Below are 27,509 nucleotides of genomic sequence, written 5' to 3' on the forward strand. Positions count from 1 at the left end.
AATTTTATGCTCTAGAGAGGAACGAATTTTTAGCAGTTCATTATAGTTATTGGACTAATGTGATCGTGTTCCCAATGTAGAGAGAATGATACGCTCATTGATTTTATAATCGGAATACAGCCTCAAGAATAATCGAACTCAGCTTTAAGTAGAACAAATTTTATACAACTACCCAACTATTGATAACGGGCAAGAATTGTTTGATATTTTCTTCTTTGGTCTTATAAAATTCTACAGTATTCTACCACTTTTACTAAAACATTGGAGCTACATTGGAATTTTGTGTGCAGCTACTAAACGAAAATCAAATATTGGTCAAACGGGAACTAAAAAAACAGTAGTAATACCACTTTCACCAACTACATCTATAGGCTCCATGGCTTCGGCCATGACGGGTTTTGTGACACCATATTGATGAAAATGCGTGATTGCGTGTAACTTTAGTAGCTAATAACTCAGAATCTAATATTAACTTGAAGAAATAAGAAGCGATCAACGAGAGGCGTTGGTCGATGGTCGCTGAAATTATGTTAACCAAAACACATTTAACTATAGGGAAAGGCATTCAATTTGAACTGTTGGTGCTCTACCTATTTCAGTGAATGTAAATGTCTACTCCCTAAAGGCGACTCATCTAAACGAATTATTATGGTATTTCATTGCGTGTATAGTTCTCGTGATAGTATGATAAGTGTTTTGTCCAGTGCAAGAAATAGGGCGTTAACCCCAATACAGATTTACCATATTAAACGTTAGTTAGCTAATAATATACCGACATTTTAACTTCCTCCTGACTTAATCATCAAGTCATCTACAACACGAGTTTTTATAACTTCACCGCTGTACCCTATCAAAGAGTTCCGGACACAGCTTCCTTCCGACCTTACCTTACTCAGGGCCGGTAAGTGTCTCGCGTTTAACCTCTGTCACACAATTAGGTCTTAACTTTATTTATAAACGGTAAGAAAGCTGACTAATATTGAATGTTGGGATAAGAATATTTCGAGGAACGGAATTATTCTACTATAATTATCTATCTATGCCAACAAAATCAAATTAATCTTGGGATAAACAGTGTCTGGACTCGATACAAAAAATTAAGAGATTGTAAATATAGATCTTATAATTAGAGATTGTTTGACCACGCGATACGAATCATATTCTGGTGTTTAGATATAGTAAGTATTGCTGTGCGAGCCCAATCAATTTTTAACTCCTCGTCTGAAATATTAAGTAGGCATGTGTACGTGAGTTGAGAACGAAATACAAGTCCTTAAATTATTCTCTCCCACACTAATTCGGTCCAAATTTGCAGAAGAAGCCAGTTAAATCCAATTTAAGATAATCAATCGTAGGTGTAATGATTATAAATTATTGCAGATCGTTAAAATACGTGTCATATTGCGTTAATTCGAAATCGTTGAGCGTTTGCAAGCGGTAAAATATTTATAGCTTTGATATAAATCAGCATTCATACCTAACTACAAAATCCAAGTTTCATAAATTCCGATATCACCTATTAATAGGGTTCAGAGATTTTCAGACTCTGCGGCGATAGTAACGTATTGCATATCAGGATAATATTGTTTTCAAAGTTGGCAATAGTGCGGATTAGGCAGTACATGATCCTTTTATATTTACAATAGAACAAAGAGTTTAGTGTTAGTTATACACTCAATATCCTTTGTTTATGTACTTTATATAGAATGACATGTTTGTATTGAAGTGCGATCTAAACATGCCCACGTGTGGCAATATTTCGTAAGTGCACAAATGGTTATCCACTTTTGTATGAATAGTGAAGGTGATATCCCCTCAAAAACAGTCAAACATTGTTCTTTGTAATATTGTTCAAATAATTTTCTGACTACGATATTAGCCATATTATTACGTTGTAGTGAGGTACGCAATAAGATTTTCGTGTTTACTTGTTTTTTATTGTTAGATTACGCCGATCAGGTTCAACGTATTTTGTCTCGCCAATATAGATAAAAGGAACAACGGTATCAATAAAGATACTCTATTCCAATTGCAACAAATAAAACGAACAAAGACTTAAGTGTCCGAAAAAATACGAGACGAAGTCACGTTTCCGTTTCTCGGTGCGAAGTGCAGACAAGGAACTTGATTTTTCTCTTTCTTATCTTACAATATGCAAGTCACTGTTTATGACTGTGCTAGATTATAATATCCTAGTACTTTGAACTTTACTATTGTAAGTTTGAAAATTTTATACCTTCCTTTATTAAGTGTATAGCTATATTGATGTACAAATGCTCATCTACGTTGAAATGCAGGCCTGGTAAGGTATTGTAAGAATGAATAACGTTTATTTTTTAATAATTAAAAACACTAATTTTGCAATTTAGGTCTTGGATACGGGCTTGTTAAGTGATAAAAGTAATCGGCATAATCTTATCGACAGTATTATAGGTTTTTTAGTTAAATATATAAATTAGTCAGTGATAAATTGATTGACGAAAGCATCAGCACGTATATTGTTTATTAGTTTTATAGGTTATCTAATTAAGAGTTTTTAATTATTTTCTGATTGGAGAAGTAGATCAATCATAATGATAAAAGACGATTGTTCCGATCAAAAATTACAGTATGTATTTACTCTATTGTGTGACTCAATTCTCGGACCGTAATGAAGAACTAGTGTTGCACATAATTTGCAAATTTATTGATTAGTTGAAAAGCCAGGATGCACTGTAAAACATTTGCGGATGCGTTTCCCGACAGAGGCGGTGTCGTGCCTAGAATATTAACATGTTATTGGTAAACAGTAAACACTGAGTAGTAACTTCCTGTTAGCGGAGGTCAGATTGTACTCCTAATGATAATTACTATGTACTTGTCGACGAACTTTTCTAAACAATATGTCTCCTTACTTGACCTCTGATAAGTATATCCTTTACGGACAAATAAATCTCACGCAAGCCTAGGATAACCTGTCCGTAAATATAAAATCTACGTGTGGTATACTATGTGACAATTTGCTGTTGGTTTAAGGTTTCAAGTATTTAGGAAATAAAAAAAAAATACAGCACATTGTATAATACACCTATATTCAACACAGACTAAAGTAGGATTTTACAAGATAAAAGCCTATTTATTGGCTTGTTGGTCCAAATGGCTTTCAAGTTGGTACTCCACTGACCAGGCAAAAGACTACATAGATCGACTTTGTGTACGTAATGGGACATCACAAAACCGCGATGACTGTTTTTTGTCCATTATAAACAAGTAATCTCTCACCAACAAAGAATAATATACAGAACGACGCACTTCATGCTTATTTTTTATAAAAGTACCATTCAGTTACAATGATTTTATTTCATCAGAGACCCGGTTACGTAGAGTTTTTTTGGAGCGTCGCCAGTTGTTCACAGACTGTTTACAAACACGACGAATTCTCAAGCATTCTTCATTTGAAATCTTTGTATCACTTCTCAATTGGATAGATACAAATGAAAATAGAATCAGCAAAATTTTTGTTTGACACGTTCTGTCTAAGCAATATCCGATGCGGCCTTGCACACACGGTATAACTAGTATTAATAAATTTTAAGACAAATCGCCAATGCTGACGGAATAAATAAAAAATCGTGACGCACATGTGAATGATAGTATATTTTAGTTGAACTAAAATAAAATATAAACAATGTTGCGTCGGTATAAAAACAAATATAAAAAAAAACCAAACACATTCGACATAACGACTTTCCTCAAAAATATTTTTGGCTTAAACTGCCGCAATCCGGAAACACCACGGTGTCGTGCCAACCCTAATCACATTAAATCAAGATAGCACAGAACGTGTGTTCAATGTTGTACTTTGTACCTATGTTTTTCGAGAGATAGGTGAAATCTTTCATGACAGTTTCCGCTAAGATGACACGACAAAGTGTTTTTTCAAAGATTAAATGGCATCGTAATGTTTGTATAGAATTAAGACAATATCCACTTTAAAATTCCGCGCGTTTTATTATATACTTAATTGAATTTTATTAAGTAATATATAATAATATAAGACTGAAGCTATTTCGTTTACACAGGAATACACCATGCATTTTATCCTTATTTATAACTTTCAATTAATTGTGATTCTAGACTATTAATCAATACCTTTCCAAACATGAAAATCAGAGTATCATTTAAACTAATCTTAAGATTGTCATTATATTTGATACTTCGCGTTCCGGAGTGTTACTGCCACCCAAGAACCTCGCTCAACAGGTCTCCAGGTGAAAGTTAATAACAAAGTGCATTAGTGTATATTAAATATTAAAAACAGACCAACGGCCGTTGACCTAGATTTAAACATAATACGATGTTGACTGTAAAAATAGAACGTAGAGACGACATTTTGTTGGAAAGAATATACTTATCATACAATAATTCAAAATATTTATAGTTAGCGATTTGATTTTGAAAATCATGAACGAACTCCAAATCTACAGGAGTGCACACAAGTAGATACTATTAATGTAATTGATAATAATTTAAAACCTTTTTAATAAAAAAGTATTAACCAGGTCGTTTGTTAATTAACATTCCTAAAATAAGGGCTTTAAAATATATATCTCCATATTCCGTACACCGTAATTAAAATATAACGTTAATGTAATTCAATTGATCAGTACCTGACACAAATATGCCAAAATTAACCCTAAGACGTACTTAAAAAACTTTCGCGATCCCTTGAGAAATCCAACACCTAACTCAGAATACAATCGCATGGATACGTGCAAGTGAACATGTATTTATATGAGTCATTTTATAATGTCAATGCTGATTGAAGAAACCGTTGTCCGAAAAATGGCACTGTTTAGTGTTTACGTAAAGTTATAAACTTGACCACAGTCACGTATACCAATACGCAGAAATATCTTCGAAACACCAGAATCCGTAATGGATATTGTTTGATACATTATGAAAACAATAACACACTATTGTGTTTTAGATTAGTTCCTTGAAACGATCTAGTAATGTGTATGAATACAATCAAATATATGCAGGAATTCCGAGCAAGAGGTATGCAAAATTGCGAATATACGGTCAGCGTCACGACACAAATAGAACTATCCTCCAATCCGCACACCACCGCTTTATAAAGGCACCAACTACCCCAACTACTACATTTCTCCCACTTTACTGCATAAAGTGAATCATTTCCGGCGCTGACCATACTCGCAAGCCCGCACGGACCAAATAGTCCCTCTTTGCCTTCTAATTTTTAATTACAATATTTTATAATATCTAAACATAATATAATTTGACACTTTTCTCGCGAATACTTGTTTCCATAAAACTAAACAACCGGAAGTCCAAAATAAATCAAATAATTCATTTAATCATAAAGAACGCGCCGTCACGCTCCTGCGTCTTCACACGTCCTCGTGTGTTTCATCGGATGAATGATCTGCAAAACAACAAGATTATGTTTGTATTTAAACAAGCTCGGCCATACTGACAGAAAATAAAAATCCCACGTAATAATTGTCATGCCAACAGAGCAGTTACATACAGGGGCTTGTCACACGGACAGCTTTGTCACACAGACAGCTTTGTCACACAGACAGCTTTGTCACACAGACAGCTTTGTCACACAGACAGCTTTGTCACACAGACAGCTTTGTCACACAGACAGCTTTGTCACACAGACAGCTTTGTCACACAGACAGCTTTGTCACACAGACAGCTTTGTCACACAGACAGCTTTGTCACACAGACAGCTACATAGGTACTTACTTTTGCCGTCATCGGCACATCCATGGACTTCAAGTTTGTATTTAGTTCCAATGGAACATAACACTCCGGCATAGCACGTAAACGATCGTGAGCATATTTGTATGTTCTATTGGAATTCAATGCCTTAAGTAAATATCTGTCACCATTAAGTAACTGAATGACACGAAAAGGGCCTTTAAATTTTGCTTCCAATTTGGTTTGATTCCGCTCATGATTTTCCCAAAAGCACAAAAATCACCCTCTTTAAAATGCTTAATTCTTGCCTTAGTTCTATCAAATCGTTCTTTTCTGTTACTGCACTGTTTTGAATAGCATGTGCTGCACGTTCACGAGCTTCCGATAAATTTACAATATTTTCATATGTATCATCTTCTAAGGTCATTAGATCGAGGGTCTTGCTACTTTCCCAATCAATAATTCTAAAGGACTCGACTTGGTCACTCGATTAATTGTACTGTTTAAAGCAATCTGTACATCTGGCAAAGCGTCTTGCCATGATTTGTTATTTCCGACTTCAACAGCTGTAAGCATGTTTTTTAAAGAACTCATCACTCGCTCCACCTGACCATTAGCTCGACTAGTTCCTGTAGCAATCAGGTGGAGAACAATACCATGTGAATTGCAAAAGTCTTTAAAATCTTTGCTAGAAAAACATCTCCCCTGATCAGCTATAACGCGAGCCGGGGCACCAAACAGAGAAACAATATATTTAAGAGCTTTTATGGCACTATTAGTATCAATGTTAAGTGTATGATGCAAGAGGGTATATTTTGTAAATGAATCAATCATCACGAATACGTATTCTTTAGTATCATTTTTTCCGCTAGAAGTTTTCCTGTGGCATCTATGTGAATAGTATGCCAAGGTGTAGATACTTTAGGAATAGGATGTAATTCCGCTTGAACTTTACCCGAATGAGATTTTGATATCTTACACGTAATACAATTATCCACAAATTTGCGTACGTATTTGTTCATGTGTGGGAACCAATAATGACAATAAGCTTTTTGTAATGTTTTCTCCCACCCCAGGTGCATAATACTTTCATGTATGTGATTAATTACAGCCCACTGAAATGATCTAGGAACAATAGGCAACCAGACACTGCGATTATTTCTTTCAATTTTTCTGTGCAAAATTCCACGTCGGAGCTCGTATGTTCCCCGTACACTTTGGTCGATGGAATCATTTTGCAAGTTCGATATTATTGACGTTATTTCAGAATCCTTTTGCTGTTCTGCTTGAAACCAGTTATCACTTATCTCGGTAAGATTAACCTGCTTTTGAGTAGTTTTTGTTTCAAGCATTTGGGAAACGGGGTTTCGAGATAAGAAATCTACATGCTCCATTTGTTTTCCAGGTCTATACTCAATGTCGAAATCAAAGCTTTGGAGGTAACACCACCACCTATGAACGCGCGGCGTTAAGTCTTTTTTTGACATAGATGCTTTAACGGCATTGCAATCTGTTACTACTAGAAATTTACGACCCTGTAAATAATGTTTGAAATGCTTTATTGCATTAACTACTGCTAACGTCTCGAGTTCATATGAGTGGTATTTGGATTCGTAAAGAGTTGTTCTACGACTATAATATTCAATAACAGAAAGTTTATCGTCTTTTCTTTGCATAAGAATGGCACCATATCCTTCAGAGCTTGCATCCGTGTGCAATTCAGTAAGACATTGGGGGTCAAAAATAGTTAAAACTGGTTTTCAGTTAAAACTGTAATAATTTTTTGGCGAATGTTTTCAAATTCTGGGGTCCACTTTATGTTACCTTTTGGGCTGTAAGTCTGTAAAGGGCGCGGTAATTTGAGAAAACCTTGAATGAATTGGCGAAAATATGATGCAAGACCAATAAATTGTCTCAGTTGTGTGGCAGTTTGTGGAGGAGGCAGTTGGATTAAAGCATTTATTTTACGCATATTTGGTCTCAACTCACCAGAAGTCACCAGGTATCCAAGATAGTTAACGTGAGTTTTAAGAAAAGCACATTTATTTAGATTTAGAGAAAATCCGGAATTCGTCAAAGCTTCTAATACTAAATTTAACCTTTGCAGACCTTCTTCAATAGTTCGTGATGGAATTATAATATCATCAATGTAGCATACAGCAAAAGTTTCTGAAAGACTACCAAGAGCTTTATTAATAGCTCGCTGATAGACAGATGGTGCGTTTCGAAGACCAAATGGCATTGTTATATATTCAAACTGCCCCTCAGGTGTCACAAAGGCTGTTTTTTCGATCGAGTCGGAATGGACGGGAATTTGGTGATAGCCGCTAGCCATGTCCAAGGAAGTAAAATATTTGGCACCAACTAAGCGCTGTATTTGATCGCCAATCAGAGGTAAAGGGTACCTATCTGGAATAGTATTACTGTTTAACTCCCGATAATCTACGCAGAGGCGATCGGAACCGTCCTTCTTTTACTAATAATATTGGACTGGCAAAGGGCGAACAACTTTCCCGAATAACCCCAGCAATAAGAAGTTCTTTAATTTTTTTACGCACTAATTCCCGTTCATCGGGGTTCATTCGATATGGACGACGTTGCACTGTTCGACTAGGATCTATAAGTTTTATTTCGAGGCATCCAGAGCTAACTTTGCCTGTTGGTATACCTTCAATGAAGAAGTGTGAATATTTTTCAACTAAACTCTTTAGTTCTGCGAGGGAGTCGGAAGACACATCAGTGTTTATACTATTGAAATTGATTACACTTTTACCGAACTCACATTGTGCAATAACTTGAGATTTGTTGATGGTTAATTTATACTGTGAAATTTCGACTGAAAACCCTAAGCCAATTAAATCTCGTCCTATTAAAATGTCGTTACTCAATGAGCTGTCAGGAACTACATGGAATATTAACTCAACAGAATAGCCTTGAAGCGTAACTGTCGCTGTAATTTGAGTATTGCAGCGAAGGTTTGACTTTCCTATACCTAAAAGTGTAACTAATTGATAGTTTCTTTCACCCGGAAAATGTTGAGCCACGGTCTCTTTAATTAATGAACATTCAGACCCGGAATCAAAACAAAATGAATACTTCTCACCCAGATTATAAAGGTGATCCTCCGCCGCCCTAATGGTGCAGACATTTACTCTTCGCTCTACAGTGGGTTCCTCGTGGTCTTCGGTTTTTCTTTTCTTTTGAGTACAATGCGGTGCTATATGTCCGGTCTCGCCGCAGCGGTAACAAGTAACAAGTTTTGTCTCCTTGTCTTGCCGCGAGTTGGTTGTCGTTTGTGGAGGATTTGTGCGATTTATTGTGTTCCGATCTTTGTTTTTATTGCTAAAACAATCACTAGATATGTGGCCAATCTTTCCGCAATTATAACATCGTCGTGGTGGTTCTGAACGTGCTTTCTTAGCATCACTTGATTGGTTAGTTTTGTCAGAAGGTAGTAGAGTTCTTTTCCGGTGCACAAACGGCATTAGTTCACGTTGTAGCTGGACTCTTGATTTTATTTCTGTTGTAAACGCCATTCTTCGAATTTGATCATCCGTACGCGACACATGTGCCAATGCAACACTTATTGCGACTTCCTCAACAGTCATTTTGTTCCATCGTGTCATTAATGTGTTCAAAATACGGGACACATATGTAGACATATTTTCTCCATCATTCGGACTGTTCGATAAAATCTTGAATAATGTAGCGGCTGGTGTTTCAATAGTATCAAACCGAAATAGAAAAAGATTTTTCAGTTCTGACCATGTAACATCAGGATGACTATTGTGTGCCAACCATGTTGCTGCCGAATTTTTCAGGGATTTGCTTAGAAGCATTATCAATTTACTCCCATTTGAAGGGTTGTCTTTCAAACAGATTTCTACAGTGTTACACCATGCCTGTGCATCCGCTTCTTGGTCGTCCGGATTAAATTCAGGTAAAATAATTTTATTCTCCTTTTTCTTCGGCTCCAAGAAAGTTTTCATTAATTCCATCATGTTACGATGTTGCAGTGTCAAAAGATTCCTCAATTGGTTTTGGTCGGTACATAGTATAGGGCTGACACATCCTTCACTATTGTTTTCCGTTTCTTGGTCCATCCCACTTCTGATGCAGGAATTCCGAGCAAGAGGTATGCAAAATTGCGAATATACGGTCAGCGTCACGACACAAATAGAACTATCCTCCAATCCGCACACCACCGCTTTATAAAGGCACCAACTACCCCAACTACTACATTTCTCCCACTTTACTGCATAAAGTGAATCATTTCCGGCGCTGACCATACTCGCAAGCCCGCACGGACCAAATAGTCCCCTCTTTGCCTTCTAATTTTTAATTACAATATTTTATAATATCTAAACATAATATAATTTGACACTTTTCTCGCGAATACTTGTTTCCATAAAAACTAAACAACCGGAAGTCCAAAAATAAATCAAATAATTCATTTAATCATAAAGAACGCGCCGTCATATATATTTTTTATACCACTTTAGCAATATAATAAATGATTGATGGACCATTGACGCCTTTCCAATAGATTTACAATCATGTGATCTCATCTACAGGCAATATTACATACAAAATATTATATGCTTCAGACAAGTTAACATAAATCCCGAATAAAATAGCAGGACAAAGGAATACAGTTCTACGTAGATATAAGATTCATAAAAGTCCTAGGATTTAGTATTTGCAAAAAATATACAGCATATACTATAGGAACTAGCGAAACATCTTTTACAAGACCATCTGATACGGCCAATGGAGGAAAACATCATTTATACATATCCATGCTGTCATATCCGTGTTCTAATAAAATCAGACGTGCAGGGAGCGGTTTCGTATAAGACTAACAAGCTTTAACATTGACCTAGAGATTGACGTGGCAACGCGCCAAACCGTACTCAGTACGCCAACATTCATTAATACGCGCGTCACTTGGGAAAATGCCTATCATCAATCCAACGTGTGACCATTTCACCTGTCTACGGCTGATTGAAACAAGCCAAGATTGAACTGAATTATGAATCAATATGTATGACTTAAGATAGACGCTTTAAAATCGCGACTCGGGCTTAATCCAGATATTCGTTGGCGCGAGTTCGTAGTAGCCAATAAATAAATACAAGTAGATTTAAAACGAAAAATTGAGAATAATTAAATATGCATATCTTCTGCACTTCGGTGCATGCAGGTTTACTATTTATGTATGGATGAATGCCTATCTAGTAATCTTTAAATGCCAGATTTTCCACAAAAATCCCTTAATGAGTTCTAGATGATGAGTAAGTAGACAATGGATAATAATGGTGAGCAGCATTTGTAAATCAAAAGTTTTGCTATTCATCATGAAGACTATATTTTTTCATATAGGATCTCTAGATGCATGTAAAAATAAAGCTAGTAATTTCTTTTTGGCAATGGATGTGTCGTGGAAAGATTCCTTTTTTTTCAACACCAAAAGATCTTCGTTGAAGATAATGCCAATTTAAAATTCAAGTCCAAATATAAATTTCGTAGGGCAAGCTGGCTCACGCCCTTTGCGAGCAGTAGTTTCCTGAAGTCCAGGGTTCAGAAGTTCTGAGGCCAGGTGTGGCTGAAAACCAGCACTGGCTGAATTTTACAACTCAGACAGCCCTTAGCTGACCTACTTCCTTTTGCCATTATTATTGGTAAAATTGCTTTTTTCTCATGTTGTTAGTTACTTTATTAGTTTTAATTTTAGCAATATTTTTTTTAAGTCAATAGATACGGCGCGGCACGTCTCAGAACCAACTTCAGAAAGGTCACTTAATTAAACGATAAAGTGACCCATGATCGCCTATAAAACCAAAATATTATAGTAGCATTTATTACATAAAGAAGCACTGATAACAGCATAACAGCGTTATCGGTCAAAAACAACGCTGTTTATTCGCTATGATAATTGATACGCTTTGTTACGTACATTTTATCTAACACAATAAAAGCAGTGTCTGTCTGTGTGCCAGTATATGAAATGGGGACACTATCATATTTCTGTGTGCATGTGTTTGTTACTTGCTTGTTGAGGGCCGTGGCCGTCTGCGAAACATGTACTACAAATTGTGTCATATTATTGGCAACTTGTCAGTTGATTTTAAATGGAAACGGTCTTCGTGCCATGTTTGACACTATCACCACCTCACAAATCTTTTTACAGATATTGGTTGCTGAGTAAATGACACGTCATACTTATCCAGTAGTCAAATATGTAGGGTATTGACGTCATAACCGGTCGCTAGGAATTTTGCATTCGCAAATTGCAACAATTAAAGCCGTAGTGACGCGCGATGCAGAGGAACTTGGGCGCTATCCCGAAAATTTGAAACGTAATTGCGGATTTTATTTCGAGCGTAGAGTGAGTAATCTATTTAGTACTCAAAGGGAAAACTCATCACGTAGGATGAAAGAAAAGAAAGAAAACATTTATTTGTCACAGCTTACATATATACGACGTACTAATACTCCTAATACCAGTTTAAAATAGAGCAAAAAAAATAAGATTTGAGGGAGTTTGTACACCGCGTCGTCGCTGTGACATGTGGGTACCCTCTGACCACTCAGCAAAACTTATTGAGCTGTAGCTCAAACCACACCGCCGATTTTCAACAAAGCAACACAATGCCACAATGTTGATTAACAACATGAGTCACTGACCCATATAGCCGCGAAACATTTCGGTCGATCGTCCCTGTGCGATATTTATAGGGTTTCACTCAATATCATTAGTGGCCCTTTGAAATACGTGACAATTTCAGCATCGTTTGTCTAATTGCGGAAATACCTTCACGTACGATTAAAATACGATGTCAGACAGGCGGCTGGTCGTAAATCTACGTCAAATAGTTTCTACAAAGTGAAAAAGTGTTGTGTCGAGCACATATAGTGACCAGTAGTATAAGTGCAAGTGGAAGAATGTAAGTTTTGACAGGTGACTTAATATTGTGGGCAGGGTGAAGTTAGTGACAGGTGGCGTCGAGACTTTTTGTTTATTATGACAGGAGGTTAAATTGACTAACTTCAAGGCAGCCATGAATTTGGCGGGAGCTAAACGGATTGCTAAAATTCGTCACGTATCTCTTGCTTTTTTTACCAAAATAATGAATGAACACTGTTGATGAAAAACAGAAAATGATTTTTTATTCCTATAAAATATACAAGAAAACCAGTATCTACACACATGTCCACTGATATAAGTATATCAATGGAATTAATATATCATGGACATGAAATAAGCTTTGTATGGCTTTTAAATACCAAATAGTCTTCATAAATATGAAAGTTTCATAGACATGTCAAATCAAATGCAGTGTAAAAAAATTCCCTTGGCTTTTTAAAATAGTTTTTTTTATAATAATTCTATTTTTTTTTATTGAACCAAAGGAATGCTTGCAAGACTTTACACTAGACCAACTAATTCCATTACGTAAATCGTAAGAGGGATGCTCACAACATCCAAAAAATAATGGATAGAAAAGGGTTATAGATATTTGTGGTAGACAATAATATGCACACAAAGTGTCAAACATCACTATATAATTGTACTTTAAAGTGTTATTATTTTAGAGCCAATTCTTACAATCATAAATATATACACGTACACACACACTCACACTTTTTATCTCTGGAGGGGTAGGCAGAGGCACAACTAGTGCACACACTTTTCGCAACGTGTATTCCATACCATGATATGACAGGGGGCAAGCCTAACACCATATATGGCACACATTTTATACTCCAGGCATCAGCCTAGAGTCAGTATCAACCAAGTAGAAAAGCCCAATATTAATGAATGCCTTGGGGATCGAACCCAAGACCTCAGCACTGAATTAGAACCATAATACAACTGCTCCACCGAAGCAGTATTATTATATTACACAATATATAAGTAAACATTCTTGAGACATAAGATAACGTCAGTTGACAATTAGTGAGTGAAGAATATTCCAAATAAATTTTATCATTTCTAATTAATATTGAGAACAATAATGAATAATATGTTGCAATAAATAAAGATCTATCTATCATACAACTCTGATTTTAAGTATATTCATATGAGTAGATAATTAATATAGTGAAGGTATAATTTTTATAGTTTATTCCATTTCTAAAATAGGTTTTATTGGCATATTATATTATGTGAATAAATATTTAGTTGTAAGTTTTGTCACACACAAAAACAAAATAAACCTAGCCTGAATAACTAATTATACAAACATTTATTTATTAAGTAATTAACCTCTTGTTAATATTAAATATTTGAATCAGTGTTGTTAGTGAACTCATGTTATCATTTAATAGAAGCAAAAATGTTTTAAAAACTGTTTACTATGTGAACTGATATAAATTGATAATTTATGAAGTGAAACCAAAAATATAAATTATTTGGTTTTAAATTCTCTTATTATTCCATACAAAACAATAAATTCATAACTACATTTTACAATAGATATTACTTATGAAATAAACTGTTAGATAAGGGTCTACTTATTTATAATTGTAATGTGTATAGTATTTATGATGTATGATGAAAAAAAAAACATTTAAAAATACAAAGTATCAATGGAACTTGTTTATTTAATATGTCTTGAGTCCTGCCTGCCAGACCAGTAGGTAAAGAGATTTCAATAAAATAATTCAGTTATACATTACAAATAATATTGAATGAAACTGTAAAATAAACACACAATGTCAAAGGGATTGTTCAGTATGTTTTATTTTTCACAACACATTATCACTGGTTAATAAAGTCAAGGACATACATTTATAGTTCTTGCTGCAGTCCAAACAATATTTATAAATTGTATTATATAGCAATGGATAAATAAATGATACATTAGGTGAAAAAATGTAATATATATTATTTTATTACTTCTAAAAATAAGTGATATAAGTTATAACATAAACAGCATTCCGTTTCTCGTTTATGGCATAAAAATAATTTTCATTAGACAAAAGAAGCAAATCGGTATTACGCAAATTCCGATGAAATGTCGGAAAAAACTAAGTTATTTAGAATATTTAGTATACCTATATTATATGCATGGAAAGTTTGTTTTTAATGTTTGGTGATGATTATGCAAGTAAAATCGATACATTAATGACGAAGAAATAGTTTTTCTGTGTAAATATACACTAATCTTGCAATACTTAGAGGAAACCTCCAAACTGGTAAGGTCATAAAATCTATAGATTTTATAAATATCATAAACTTTTGCGCATGTTATGTTTATGTATATTCTAATAGGGTCAAATTGCTGACCTTGACATAAAGTCATTGACAAGATTACGAAATTAAAAAATCATTGATAAAATTAAACACTTACCAAAGTCTATAAATTGCTTTATAGACAGCGGCGAAGGGTTGAATTGCGAATAGAAATCAAGCATTTTCGTCACATTCGTGAATATAGCTCCTGCTAACCTCATTTTGAATGATTTTCACTGACAATTGCTACGAAAATAAATGTTAAATACACACGTAAGAAGTCCACAGTCACAACAGGTTGATACACATAACGATTACTTTTAAAATAATGAAAGATACTAAAGCAACCGTCACCGGTTCTAATTTTCTGTGAAAAACTTAAGTCCGCAGAACAAAATAATTATCGAGTAGGTACTCCTCGAACCGCAGAAATTCTCGACTGCACTGGTGTTGCGAGCGCCACTCTGTTTTTATAGGACGGAATTGTATATGTATCATGAAATGAAATTCTGACGATAAAAATTTTATAAGAACTAAAATAATATAATTGGTTTTGTAAACTACGAACGTGACTAATAAAAATATATTGTTTTTTTTTATACATTTATAGAAATTCAAAACATGTTTAAAAACAGACACCTCATAATACCGGGTTTATACACTCGGAATGGCATCTGAATTCAGAGGTAAATATAGAATTTGAAGGAAGTGTCAAGCTGACACATGCTTTCTTAAAAATTTAGAAGTGTTGCCACTTTCCCACTCTACTTTTAAAAAAAAAGTTAGATCACATTGAATTAACTAAATTTACGAAAAAGAGCTTCAGCTCAATTAAATATATTATTAATTAGATCATTTAATTTAACTAATTGACAAGTATTGTTTCTGTCCATGTCCACGCATTATTTGAAAATATAGAAAGTAATTGATACTAGAGACATAAATAAAAATATTTCCAAATTAAAATATAAACTGTTTAAATGCCAGGTCTTGTGAAGTATTAAGTAAAATATACCTTAAAATTATTAAAGTCTTACAAAATTATTCATATACCCATTTAACCCTTTAAAATAAAATTAATTTCGAATGCTTGCCAATATCATTCACTCAGATTAATCTCAGAAATTCAGAATTGTTGAACCTATGAAAAATTAATTAAATCATGCCACACGGTATGGGGCTTGGAATGGTCTTTACGAAAATTAATAGTTGATGATTCCGTTTCTGAATTCAGATCTTTGTTTCGGATGTATAGGCTAGGCTTATCAGTCGAGATTTAAAGTTATGGTGTCTTTACTCTTGACAGTTGGCACTTGACAGCTGCCAGAAATGTTGCCTATTTTAATGGATTTACCTCTAAAACGAATGATTTAGAGGCAAACCTTTTATCAGTTACGTCTACTGTTGCGCAACAACTTTGTGCATCTGCAGTTCTAAAAATAGACAATGCTTGTAACTCCCTATTTTACTATCAGGTGCTCAATGGTGTTTTAATGTAAATTATTATGAAGCTATTTCTTCATTTATTGTACATAATAACATAAAAATATAGTTTATATTAACCCTATTATGTTCATATTGAGGGTTATTACTATTAGCTATTTTCTGTTATTATTTACTTAGTTATTCCAAATTCCAAAACCTATTGTGTTCCCGTTATATGTTTCCCAAACATTATTGTCATTGGCGTAGCACAGCAACACAGTGCTTGTAGCCATAAAAAGGGGTTGCGAGCGCTTAAAGCGTTTACCCAGAAGTCTTGATTCCAGTGTGTTTGTATAAACTATAAGGCCATTTTTACGTTGCAAAGTTACATAGTATATTATTTACTTTATGCCGGCCTCATGGATTATTATTAATCCGACCCTTATTGTTCTGAGCTTACCATGCTAACAAACTTAATAACATGTTAACGATGTTAACAAAATAATCTTTTTGATAAGTAACGTCGATTGCCTCAGCTCTATCTGGTTTGTAGTTTGTACATTTGAGTTTGCATGTCGCTGTTGTGGTTCAAGGAGTTTGAGTTAATATTTTGGTTCTTTGATTTTGGTTGTGAATTTCCATATTTATTATAATTCGCTTTGGTGGTGAATTTAATTGGTGATTTACGCCCATACAAAAAATATCCTAATAAATTATACAATATAATCACCGCGCTTATGTATGCCAAGTACGTAATATTCATCCATGGCAGTTTGAATGGATCATAAGGAATTTAATGTCAGTGCGATATTATTTTTTTAGCTTTCGAAATGTAAGTTTAGCTTAATAAAATGCATACTTTGTCAAGAAATTTTCTTTTATCTGTTTTAAAAACATAAACTTTATTACTTAATAATCTAATAAATACTTTATTACACCCAATGTCACGCATTCAGCATAAAGCATTAAAAAAGGGCAATAATAAAATTTTATAATTTAATATATAAACATGCAAAAAATATTTTTCAGATGTCTCACAAAGTATTTGTCTACGGTACATTAAAACGGAACGAGCCCAATCATCACTGGCTGACTGATCCCAATAATGGTGTGGGGAAGTTTATAGCTGAAGGAACCACAAAGAACAAATACCCACTTATAATAGCTACAAAGTATAATATCCCATTCTTACTATTCAGCCCGGGCAATGGGCATTATATAAAAGGTAATTTTTATTTTGTAGTAGCTCTGTAAAACATTGTGTTAGATCTACATCAGATCTCATACTTTTCCCAATTAAATTCCATTAAAACAGAACATGAGCAATGTCCACCTCTCCTGTGTCACCTGTCCCAGACTTACCACCAATTACCCCAGGATTTTTTAGTAATAAAATTTTGGATCCAATGAATAGTTTTGGTGTGATACTCCAATGAACCTTTGAACATACAAATAGACAAATATTTCAAGTTATTGTTTTACATTGTCACCAATTCCTTGAATCTTTCCCAAAAATATTTTATATATAGATAGGAAAATTAATGATTTTTTATGTGTACAAGATCACTTGTACATTGTATAATTCATATAAAAAATAACTATGTAGAATGTCTTTTACATTGCATTTCATAGATCTTAGAGGTAATGTAAACAATTTCAGGTGAAGTGTATGAAGTAGATGATTTGATGCTTAGTAAACTGGATATTTTGGAGGATCATCCCGACTTCTACATAAGAGAGATTGATGACATACTAGTAAAAAAGTGAGTGATATAAATTTGAAAAACTGTTGGTCTGGCCAATGTGTGTATGTCTTGGAAATAAGACTAATTTATGGATTTTATTTGGTCAAATAATACTAGTTATCAGCATGATGCCCTGTGACCACAAAGGCTGAAGAATAATATAATTTTATGTGAAGCAAATTCTTAAATTGAAAATTTGGTTATGAAAAATAATTTTGGCCCATGTCCTTTTTCTAATAAACATTCAAATGTACATACAAACTTTCATATGCATAGCTTTAAAAGGCTAAAGATAAAAATATTACTAAGTAAATTATCTTGTAAATTTTATTACAGTAACAAATATTTATATCATTGAATCATAAATGTAATAATATTGTTGTTACAGAGAAAATGAAACTCAAACTTTGAAATGCTGGGTATATTTTATAAAGAACTTCAAGCCGGACTTGCTGCAGCGGCGTAGTATGGACAACTACTCATCCCACGGAAACCATGGACTGCCATATATGGAGAGGTCTAAACGAGATCCTACATACAATCATAAGGCTGAGTTGACTGAATGATGGTGTGTGTGAATGTCTTTATGTGCAAATTGCATTGTAGTGTATTATTGAGTGACTGAAATAGTGCTTATTATATTCCTTTGCCTATTCCTCCCATGAAGTAGCTGTGTGCAGAATTATAGGTGCATTGTATTATTCTAGGTGATGTAGTTAATGTTTATAGATAGCAATGGGGCTCAAGCAAGTAGTCTTGCTATTACTCTGTACAAAATACTGAAACTCACAACACTGTAATTTAAAAAGGGTGTTCATTTTAGTGTTTTGTGATTTGAGATATAATACAATAGTAATAGATTTGTTCTTTATCTTTCAGCAATAATGAGTCAACTCTTGAAGATTTAAATGGTGCCTGACCTGTGATGGAGAAATATAGATAATTATTCTAATTTTATAAACCATTCCTATAATAATAAATATTTATATTATGTTCTATTTACATTTGTTATTAAAAATGTTTTATTATTACTATTCTTTTATTTGGTGAAAAAGTTAGCTAGTGTTATATTATGTGTTAAAAAAAATATAAAATAACTTTCGGATCCACTCACCAATGTTGAACATAGTACTAGTATACTTAGGTTAGAGGTCAATTATAACTGATAATTATCAGAGAGTATCCAGAAGTCCCTCGGCTGTCGCAAGTGCAATATAATTGCAGTGTGGTTTTAGCATATCATAGTTTTCAGAATAGGGATTCTGAAAACTGTCTATTAGCTTTGGCTTTGCTTTATTAGCCACCTATCTTGGTGAATAACGTGAGACCACAGGTTTTACATTATAGCAAACTGAGCTAACAAGAGCTTAAACACATTAGTTCCTATTATTTTAACAACTCTTTATTCTTTACAGTAGTAGTATTTTGAAGTTATAGTTGTAATGTATACTTTTTTAGCTGTACAAAAACAGGATTCAAATTGCACACTTCTTCACCATCTGTAGCCGACGACAATGTATTATTTAATAAATAGTCTATGCTCAATAGCCCCTTACAATACAATTTATTAATTATGAAGAGCCAAACAGAAATTTTGAAGAAATGTAGTAAGGGGGCCTCTATTCACCTATATGGCTATCAAAGTTGTCCTTTTCCTAGACTTCCCGTAGTTTCTAAAAGACTGATTCGCCCCTGTAGACGAAATAGGGCTCTTTGACTATAATGTCACCTTAACTATAAATAAGTGATATGGATAATTTTACAAAATCCTAAGCTACAACAGCTAACCTATCATATGCTTTAAAACAAAGGCATCATAAATAATTTATAATATTTTATTTACAATCATCTTATAAAACATAACCTGATGTATAAAAATATACAAGCTATATTGATACAAGTTGCAATATCTATTCAAGTTCCTTTAATTTTTTCTTTTTACTAATATTTTCTATATCTTCAGTTTGAACCATATCAGTTTCCATTGGAATCACTTCTTCCTGTTGTATTTTTCTTTTACTTTTTTTCTTGGGTCTAATTACATTATTGTCAACTTTTTTGCTATCTAAGCCTATTTTATCATTTTGCAATTTGTTTTTTCTACCATTCTCATCTACTGGTGTAGAATTAGTATCATTACTACTTTCTGCAGGCACAGGAGTAAGATTTTCTACCTTAGGATTTTCGTGACGTCCTTCATTACTAAAACACCTTTTTCGCTTTTTCTTCTTCTTCTTGGGTTCTGTTTCTTCTGGACTCAATATAGCATCTTCTATAGGTTCTTTAATTTTCTTAGCATGAGAATAACCATTGTATTTTGATTGTGACAGCAGCATTGCTTCTTGTTGTGCTATCCTGGCCAATTTTCCAGTTGCTTTCAAGCCGTGGCGGGCACCTCTGGAAATTTTATAACAAATTTAAAGTTTAATTTTCAAAAGTCCCTATTTCAAATCTTATAAGGAAACTAAAGTTACTTTGTAGGTTTCCAAGTTCTACTTGCACCTATAAACTAGATACTTTAACAGTACCCCTTATTACATGGGATTTAATAATACCATAACTTATAAGAAATATGACTAAATTAATTTTACTGCTAATAGTTTCCCCAGTTCTCAGGAATCATATATGCTATTCATTAGTTAGTACACAATTATTATATGAAATGTAAGCTAAACAAATCATAACAAATCCAACCACAAAGCCACTTACTTATGTGCAGTTCTTCCTTCACAAGCAGCAAACAATTCCTCATCAGTCATCTTTAACACATCCTTCTTTTCAGTCTCTGCTTCATCTTCAGAATCACTTTCTTTTACTTTCTCCACTTTGTTACCCCCCTTAGTCAGTACTGCTGTGCGTAGAAAGAATTCAGAATATTGTTCTTTTGCCTCTTTCTTTGATCCTTTGCTAATTTGCCATGTGTTGGTTGTTATTGTTAAGTCACCTTTTGTATTGATCTTTTTTGTTTTTCCATTATTTTCGTGGACCTGTCATAAAATAATGGGGATAAAGTGTTGGGGATAAATGGTTGAAAGGCTAATTGACTTAAACATTTTTTTTTAAATTTAACTTTGTTAAAAAACAGTAAATAAAAGTGCTGATTTTAAATATGTATGAAACTTAGTGTCCCAAAAAAAATTATTCTTAAGTAACATAGTGTCTAGTGTTAAAAATATTTCGTAAATTGAATTTTGAATTTGAAAACCTAATAATAACCAATATGGTGATAAAGTGCACTTTGATATTGAAAAAATCAAGAGTTCACTAACATCACTAATAAGTACAATCCTTAAAAGTTACAGGTAGGTGTATATACACTTTACAGCAATAAAACATAATTACTTCAACATTCCCTGCAGCCTTGTCGTACAGTGCACTCCACCAGTGCTCGTTGAACTCTGAGGCTGGGTCATGACCAACCCCTGTCACACTTCTCTTAATCTTAGGTTTAAGTGGCTGGGATATGCCATTCTCATGTTTCCCTAACCCTTTGCCTGGAATATACATAATATTTATTACTATAGTTATTTTATTTGTAGATAAAATTGTTTTAGATATGCATATTTGAGACATTATTACAAAAACATACAATAATGCAGGGAGAATTAGGAAATGTTTGAGGTATTCAAAGCATGTAGTACATAATTATAGGTCTAAATCTAGATTATTTCTTAACTAAGTGGTTTGATATATATCTATGTTACTCAATTGTATTCTCCTGTAAGGATATTGTATAGTAGTTTACCTTCAGACCATCCGTATTTTAATAACTGTTTTCTAGCAAAATCCATATTGCCAGCTATCTATAATTTTCATTTGTATAACGAATATTAAATTATTAAAATATATACGTAAGGCTATCTAGGACCTCGGAACTTATCACATAAAAATAAATACGAGTTCAGTGAGCAGAACTAGTACAAGAATTAAAATTAAAAAAACACAACTTTAACAAACTTAACCTATAAATTAATCGACATGCGCAAAAATTATGATTTATGAACTGTCAAAAGTCAAAATTCAAAATAAATCTAAAGATTAAAAAAAAATCCAGATAATTTAAGGCGAATAATTTTTTACTTGTCTACTTTTTTCGTTGGCCCGTATTGATCAGTGATGGGATGTTGAAAAATATTTAGTATGTATTCCCAGAAACACTTTATTTTTTTGTTATATTTCGATAACGTAACGTTAAGAAAATAAAGCACAAGAAGAAATTTTATTCGGAAGTTTGCAACTCAGTTTTTAGCTCAAAACGAAGTTGACAAATGTCAATTATACGTAAGACGGCAGTATGGTCGTAAGACTATAGCCAGTCCTCTAAGGACGAAAAAAAAAATATTGACAAATGTCAAAATAGTGAAGGTGACACCTGTGAGCTGACAATATTTTTCTACGAGACGGGATCGAAGTTTCGTTAAAATGTCGGTAGCTAAGTTATTGGCTCTGGATAAAGTAGCTAAGTTATTCAACATAATCAAACAGAATGGTGGCATACGCGCTTCCTTGTATAAGCTTTACAAGTTGGTATATTTTTTCGTTATTATGTAATTTTGCAGAGGTTATGTTTTGAGATTTTTAGTGTTATTCATGGGACTCACCTCAGAAATCTCCGTTATACAGACGAGAAATAGCCTGGCGTGAAACGTAGTTTTAATCCTCGTATCGAGAGTCATGTTGTGTGACCCTGGTTTTTGCTTACATTGCCTCTGCCCCTTAGTTTTTTGGGTTTACGACTCGTAGTTTCTAGCACCCATATCACCACATATTTTGATAGTGAACTCAGGATTACATGTATGTCTCTTAAGTGTTTTATGTGCTTATATTTCTATGAGGAAAATTCAAACCATAGGAAAAATAGTGACCATATTTTGTATCAATTATATATTTCTCTGGCATATACGATATTGGTATACACCAATCCATTGAGAATGCTTGTTTCAGGAATTACAAAATCAATTTAGCTTATAGACTGAATTCATAGAAAGTTATGATACACAAAGTAACATAAGAGTTTTTTTTACACAACTCACCAGGCAAAGAATCACAGAGTTTATCTATCTATAACCTGTACCATGTATATTAGATACCAGTTTAATGAAAAAAGGTTGTAAATTTCAGGCAAGAGGAGTTGAAAGATGGCGTCTTAGTAGGTGAGGATAAGTTTGGCAACAAGTACTATGAGAATCCACGCTACTTCTACAGCAGGAACAGATGGGTGGAGTACTCTGAGAAAGTGCACTTGAACTATGACGCTAGTCAGGTATTCATTTACCATTTCTAATTTTCATAAATAAAGTTTTAATAATTTGTTTGAAACTTAAAAGTGTCATATTAGCAGTACATCATCACAATAAGGAATATAGAATAAACTTCTATGAATTAGTAATAATAATGTTTATTTATCCAAATTATAGGTACATAATTATCTTTAATGGTGATGTACACTAGGCTGTATAAGGCTAATATCGGGATATTGTAGAAATCAGTTTTAATTTCACATGTATTTTTGTGGCACACTATTGCACTTGTTTCCCTAACACTCATGTTAGGTCTCACAATGCCCAATAATTATGTTGTTTATAAAGTCTTTCAAACTGTAACATGACAGTGCATATATACTGCTGCTTTGTGATTGAAATAGACAGTGACACCTACCCAAATGGTTTTACATATGAGATATCTACTGCCAGTAAAGACTATTTTGTATTTATAATCCTTGGTTTTATTTTATACATGAATGGTACAGTGACCCCACTGCAACTGATAGTAAGTGATGTAGGATCCAATAGAATGTTGACTGGTCTGAGATGATTACCCCTCGGCAGTCAACACAATTATGCTGGCCTGTTGGATCTGTATATACAAAGGCTGGTCCCGGAACGTGACACACTTACGTGGGCCACTATGGCAGGTTGTAACCCCTTGTGTACGGCTGTAAAATAGATTGCACCACAGCAGTAAACATAATACATATCTATCAAAGCAAAGGCAAAGGGTCGATATAAACCGATCTCTACTGGCTTCCCTTTATGTAAATTTCTGTAGAATCTAATTATTAGCAGAACGATTTTCAGACTGCATTTATGCAGCTACATACATACAAACACTGTACCTACATGTTATGTCGGGTTTTACCTTTCGTAAAATTTCTTTGCCACTCATATCTATATTCCTTCAGGTCCCTGCTGAGTGGTACGGATGGCTGCACTACAAAACTGATCTGCCACCACATCAGGTAACAAACATTTTGTTGCTATAATTGTTACGATGCTTAAAACTCATATCTAAACAACAATCAGTAATTCTTTGAGTCTAGTGATTTAGTATTGATTTTAATAAGAAAATTCATAACGATTCAATTGTTGACTTGCCCAAGTAATTGTGTGAGTTTATTGCGAATTAATACACATTACCAGATTCCAGGCTGATATTGAGCAGAAAAACATACTATTTTTATTCAAGCAAGGAATCGAAACTGAAACCTCAGTACAGCATTCATACACCAATATAATTGTCACCAAGCACATAATAATTGTTTAGTATTAACTCCTGAAGTATATTATGTTGTCCTATTAAAAATTCAATGACATTTAAAATTTAAAAATATAAAAATAATATAATCTTCTTTATTTGTCACATAGGTAAATAAAGTTGCAATTATGATAAAACAATGTATAAGAATAATAATTATTATAACTAAATAACACTTAGGATTATTTATATAACTATGGACATTTTAAATTAGGGATAAAATGTTTATTTATTTTATTCCTAGGATCCCAGCCGCCCCCACTACAAATGGATGGCAGAATTCACAGAGAACCTTTCTGGAACTACTGGCCAATACACTCCATACAGCACCACCAGGGCTAAGATCGAGCCATGGGTCCCGAAACCGAAGACCGGCGCTTAAAAAAATAATTTCATGTAACAACTTGCAATAAGCAGTATAACCAAGTTGACATTTTGGGCAGAAAATACTGGTTATAATGATAGGGTTGTATTTGTTTTCAAGATTAGCAACTTATATTTGTACATTATTTAATTGTAAGTAGAAAATGGAATAAATACGCTGAATATACGCTGTTTTACTTAAAACATATTTAAAAAATAAGATTTAACCAAAACATTGATGCAAGACCTAATAAACATAACTTTTCCGTCAATCGTAACTAACTGCAAAGCAGCCATCACTGCGTGGGGCTTATACAATACAATTATCGTCTTTGTATTGTGTACCGTAAAAAAATAACTTACGCTGATACGTAAAGAGAGGTAACATAATCACAACCGAAGTCGGAAATAAAATTAGTGATATTTTACTTTGTAACAGTTACGTATTCAAAAGTAAATAATAAAATTACATTGTGCATCTGTTATCCATTTCGAATCACTAGACAGTACCCGGTATTGTACAAACATTTACAAAAAAATAACACGCTTCACGTCTTTCATCATCCAAAGGGTAGACAGAGATGCCACTAGGATAAATTTTTCACCATGTCTGTTCCATACCATGCTGTGATGGCAGGTTAGTATTATCATATTAGACACAAAATTCAGACTTCGGGCAGATACTAAGCAGAAAAAACAATATCACGGCGCGAGCCTGCATTCGAACTTGGGACTTCGAGGGTTGGTTATACCATGCACAAAATACAAATATGCCACTAAAGCACTCAGACAGGCAGGAAATAATACTTACATTGCGCAGGGAATATGAACACCTACACCAGTATATTTAGACAAACGGTTTTTTTGATAAAAAAAAAATACGTAAGTTGTTTGGGGTCAGAATTTGCGTTTAGTATTTTAGTTACCCATAAGCGTAGCATGGAGGGTGCTAGGGTGGGTGGTGACCACCCTAGAAAAAGCCTCGCGCTTATAGGGACGTTGCGTGGTGCAAGTCTCATTAAAATCAGCGAGGCGTTCATACCCAAGGGTTCGTCTGAGTAGTTTTTTAAATTTTATTGCCAAGTAATGTGCAGAGATTCAGTTTGGTCCGTCGAACTATTTTATTCCAACTATAATTACTGTTAATAATAATAATATCAGCCCTGTATTATATACTGTCCTACTGCTGGGCCCGCGCCTGCTCTACTACTGAGAGGAATTAGGTTTAAATCCACCACGTTGGCCCAGTGCGGTTTGGTAGACTACACACATTTTCAAAATTCCTATAGAGAACTTCTCAAGGTATGCAGGTTTTCTCACGATGTTTTCCTTCACAGTTAAAGTAAGCGATAATTTACAAAAATACACAAATCATTTTAGAAAAGTCAGAGGTGTGTGCCCTTGAGATTCGAATCTGTTGAAATTCATCTCGGTAGTCCATACCACACCCAATTAGGCTATCGCCGCTACTTACTGAAAATTATTATATAGTAATACGCAGTTATAATCCAATGTTGTTGGCCCATACTCACATATTATATCATTCATTATCACATTGATGGATGAAGCATAGGTAGGTATAACCACGACTAATCTCCATAATTGGACTACGGCAATAACCACTTAATATTTGACTTAATACGAAATTTATTTTACATCTTATTTGTAGCGATAACGGATTTTGATATTAACCTTAGTGGCTTCAGTGCCATGATGAGCATACTGTCTAGTATATTGCAGTGCATTACTTATTTTGTAATTTACAGACCCGAGTTGTGATGCTATTTGAGTAGGAAAGCAATTGTATTGTAGATATTGGTATTGTATCCCTCAATGGATACTAAGTTAGTTAAGCAGCCATGATGAAACACCGATCATCAGAACACGTTGCATTTCGCGACTGTGATAGCAAGAATCCGCGATGGTAGTCTACCTTTGCTTAAAGAAGAAATAAGATAGGTCGTACCTACAGCCAATTAGAGTTTGTAGTCTTAAAATGATCTTAGTGATTCTATACAATACTCTTGATTGTTATTTTTGTATTGCAACTCTAGGAACATCGTGTTAGAGTATCAATTGGAGTGATAGGTGACTTCTCTATAAGCGTTGAGTTGGGTGATAAGTTGCGTCGCTTTGTTAACTTCGGATAGGTATTAAAGATAAACTACAAGTATTGATGTTAAAATAAAAATCAAAGTACGAAAAGAAACTCTCGTTTCGACAATGTAGGGTTGGGATATGACGTCGACTATTGGTTATAGTTATGTTTTCATTGAAGTTTAACTGTGTTTTCCTATCTGTTTACTAGTAATTTATTACTCTTATATTTTAACGTAATACCTAATCTTCTAAAACCTGTAATATCTTCTTCGTCTTATTGTTCTACATATTATACTTAATGAAAAGTGTTTAACACGATTGTGCGTCTTAATTTGTCAGCAGCGTACCTGCATTTCTAGATCACGAGGTTTTTAATGCGACAAACCTTACAA

At 33.9% G+C, this 27,509-nt stretch overlaps 4 protein-coding genes across 8 annotated transcripts in view; 2 read left to right on the forward strand and 2 right to left on the reverse strand.

Annotated features, from left to right (window-relative positions):
* Positions 1-15,554, reverse strand: part of LOC115439768 (pyruvate dehydrogenase (acetyl-transferring) kinase, mitochondrial) — a 57,295-nt gene extending 41,741 nt beyond the window's left edge. Inside the window, exon 1 of the mRNA XM_030163751.2 lies at positions 15,069-15,554. Coding sequence (XP_030019611.1) covers positions 15,069-15,171 — 103 coding nt within the window. The 5' untranslated portion in view covers positions 15,172-15,554. The remainder of the gene's footprint in view (positions 1-15,068) is intronic.
* A 1,112-nt stretch (positions 15,555-16,666) lies between these two features.
* Positions 16,667-19,151, forward strand: LOC115439770 (putative gamma-glutamylcyclotransferase CG2811). 5 transcript variants are annotated; one of them, XM_030163756.2, is made up of 5 exons: positions 16,667-16,920; positions 17,405-17,600; positions 18,036-18,138; positions 18,509-18,688; positions 19,000-19,151. In XM_030163756.2, exons 2-4 carry the CDS (start codon positions 17,405-17,407, stop codon positions 18,684-18,686), a joined length of 477 nt encoding a protein of 158 aa, XP_030019616.1. In that variant the 5' UTR covers positions 16,667-16,920; the 3' UTR covers positions 18,687-18,688; positions 19,000-19,151. The 5 variants fall into 5 exon arrangements, with proteins under 5 accessions (XP_030019616.1, XP_030019613.1, XP_030019614.1 ...); XM_030163753.2 differs by lacking the exon at positions 16,667-16,920 and adding an exon at positions 16,927-17,207; XM_030163754.2 differs by lacking the exon at positions 16,667-16,920 and adding an exon at positions 16,927-17,207 and having other exon boundaries at positions 18,509-18,637.
* Positions 19,152-19,939: 788 nt separating this feature from the next.
* On the reverse strand, positions 19,940-22,136 carry LOC115439769 (G patch domain-containing protein 4). Its single transcript, XM_030163752.2, has 4 exons — positions 21,866-22,136; positions 21,463-21,614; positions 20,830-21,107; positions 19,940-20,517 (listed from the first exon to the last, which is right to left on the reverse strand). Exons 1-4 carry the CDS (start codon positions 21,909-21,911, stop codon positions 20,031-20,033), a joined length of 963 nt encoding a protein of 320 aa, XP_030019612.1. The 5' UTR covers positions 21,912-22,136; the 3' UTR covers positions 19,940-20,030.
* Positions 22,137-22,408: 272 nt separating this feature from the next.
* LOC115439779 (probable NADH dehydrogenase [ubiquinone] 1 alpha subcomplex subunit 12) lies at positions 22,409-25,202 on the forward strand. Its single transcript, XM_030163765.2, has 4 exons — positions 22,409-22,643; positions 23,242-23,383; positions 24,302-24,358; positions 24,899-25,202. The coding sequence occupies exons 1-4, from the start codon at positions 22,543-22,545 to the stop codon at positions 25,034-25,036; spliced, it is 438 nt and encodes a 145-aa protein (XP_030019625.1). The 5' UTR covers positions 22,409-22,542; the 3' UTR covers positions 25,037-25,202.
* The last annotated feature ends 2,307 nt before the right edge of the window (positions 25,203-27,509 follow it).

The sequence above is a fragment of the Manduca sexta genome, chromosome 18, assembly GCF_014839805.1.
Source record: "Manduca sexta isolate Smith_Timp_Sample1 chromosome 18, JHU_Msex_v1.0, whole genome shotgun sequence".
NCBI lineage: Eukaryota > Metazoa > Arthropoda > Insecta > Lepidoptera > Sphingidae > Manduca > Manduca sexta.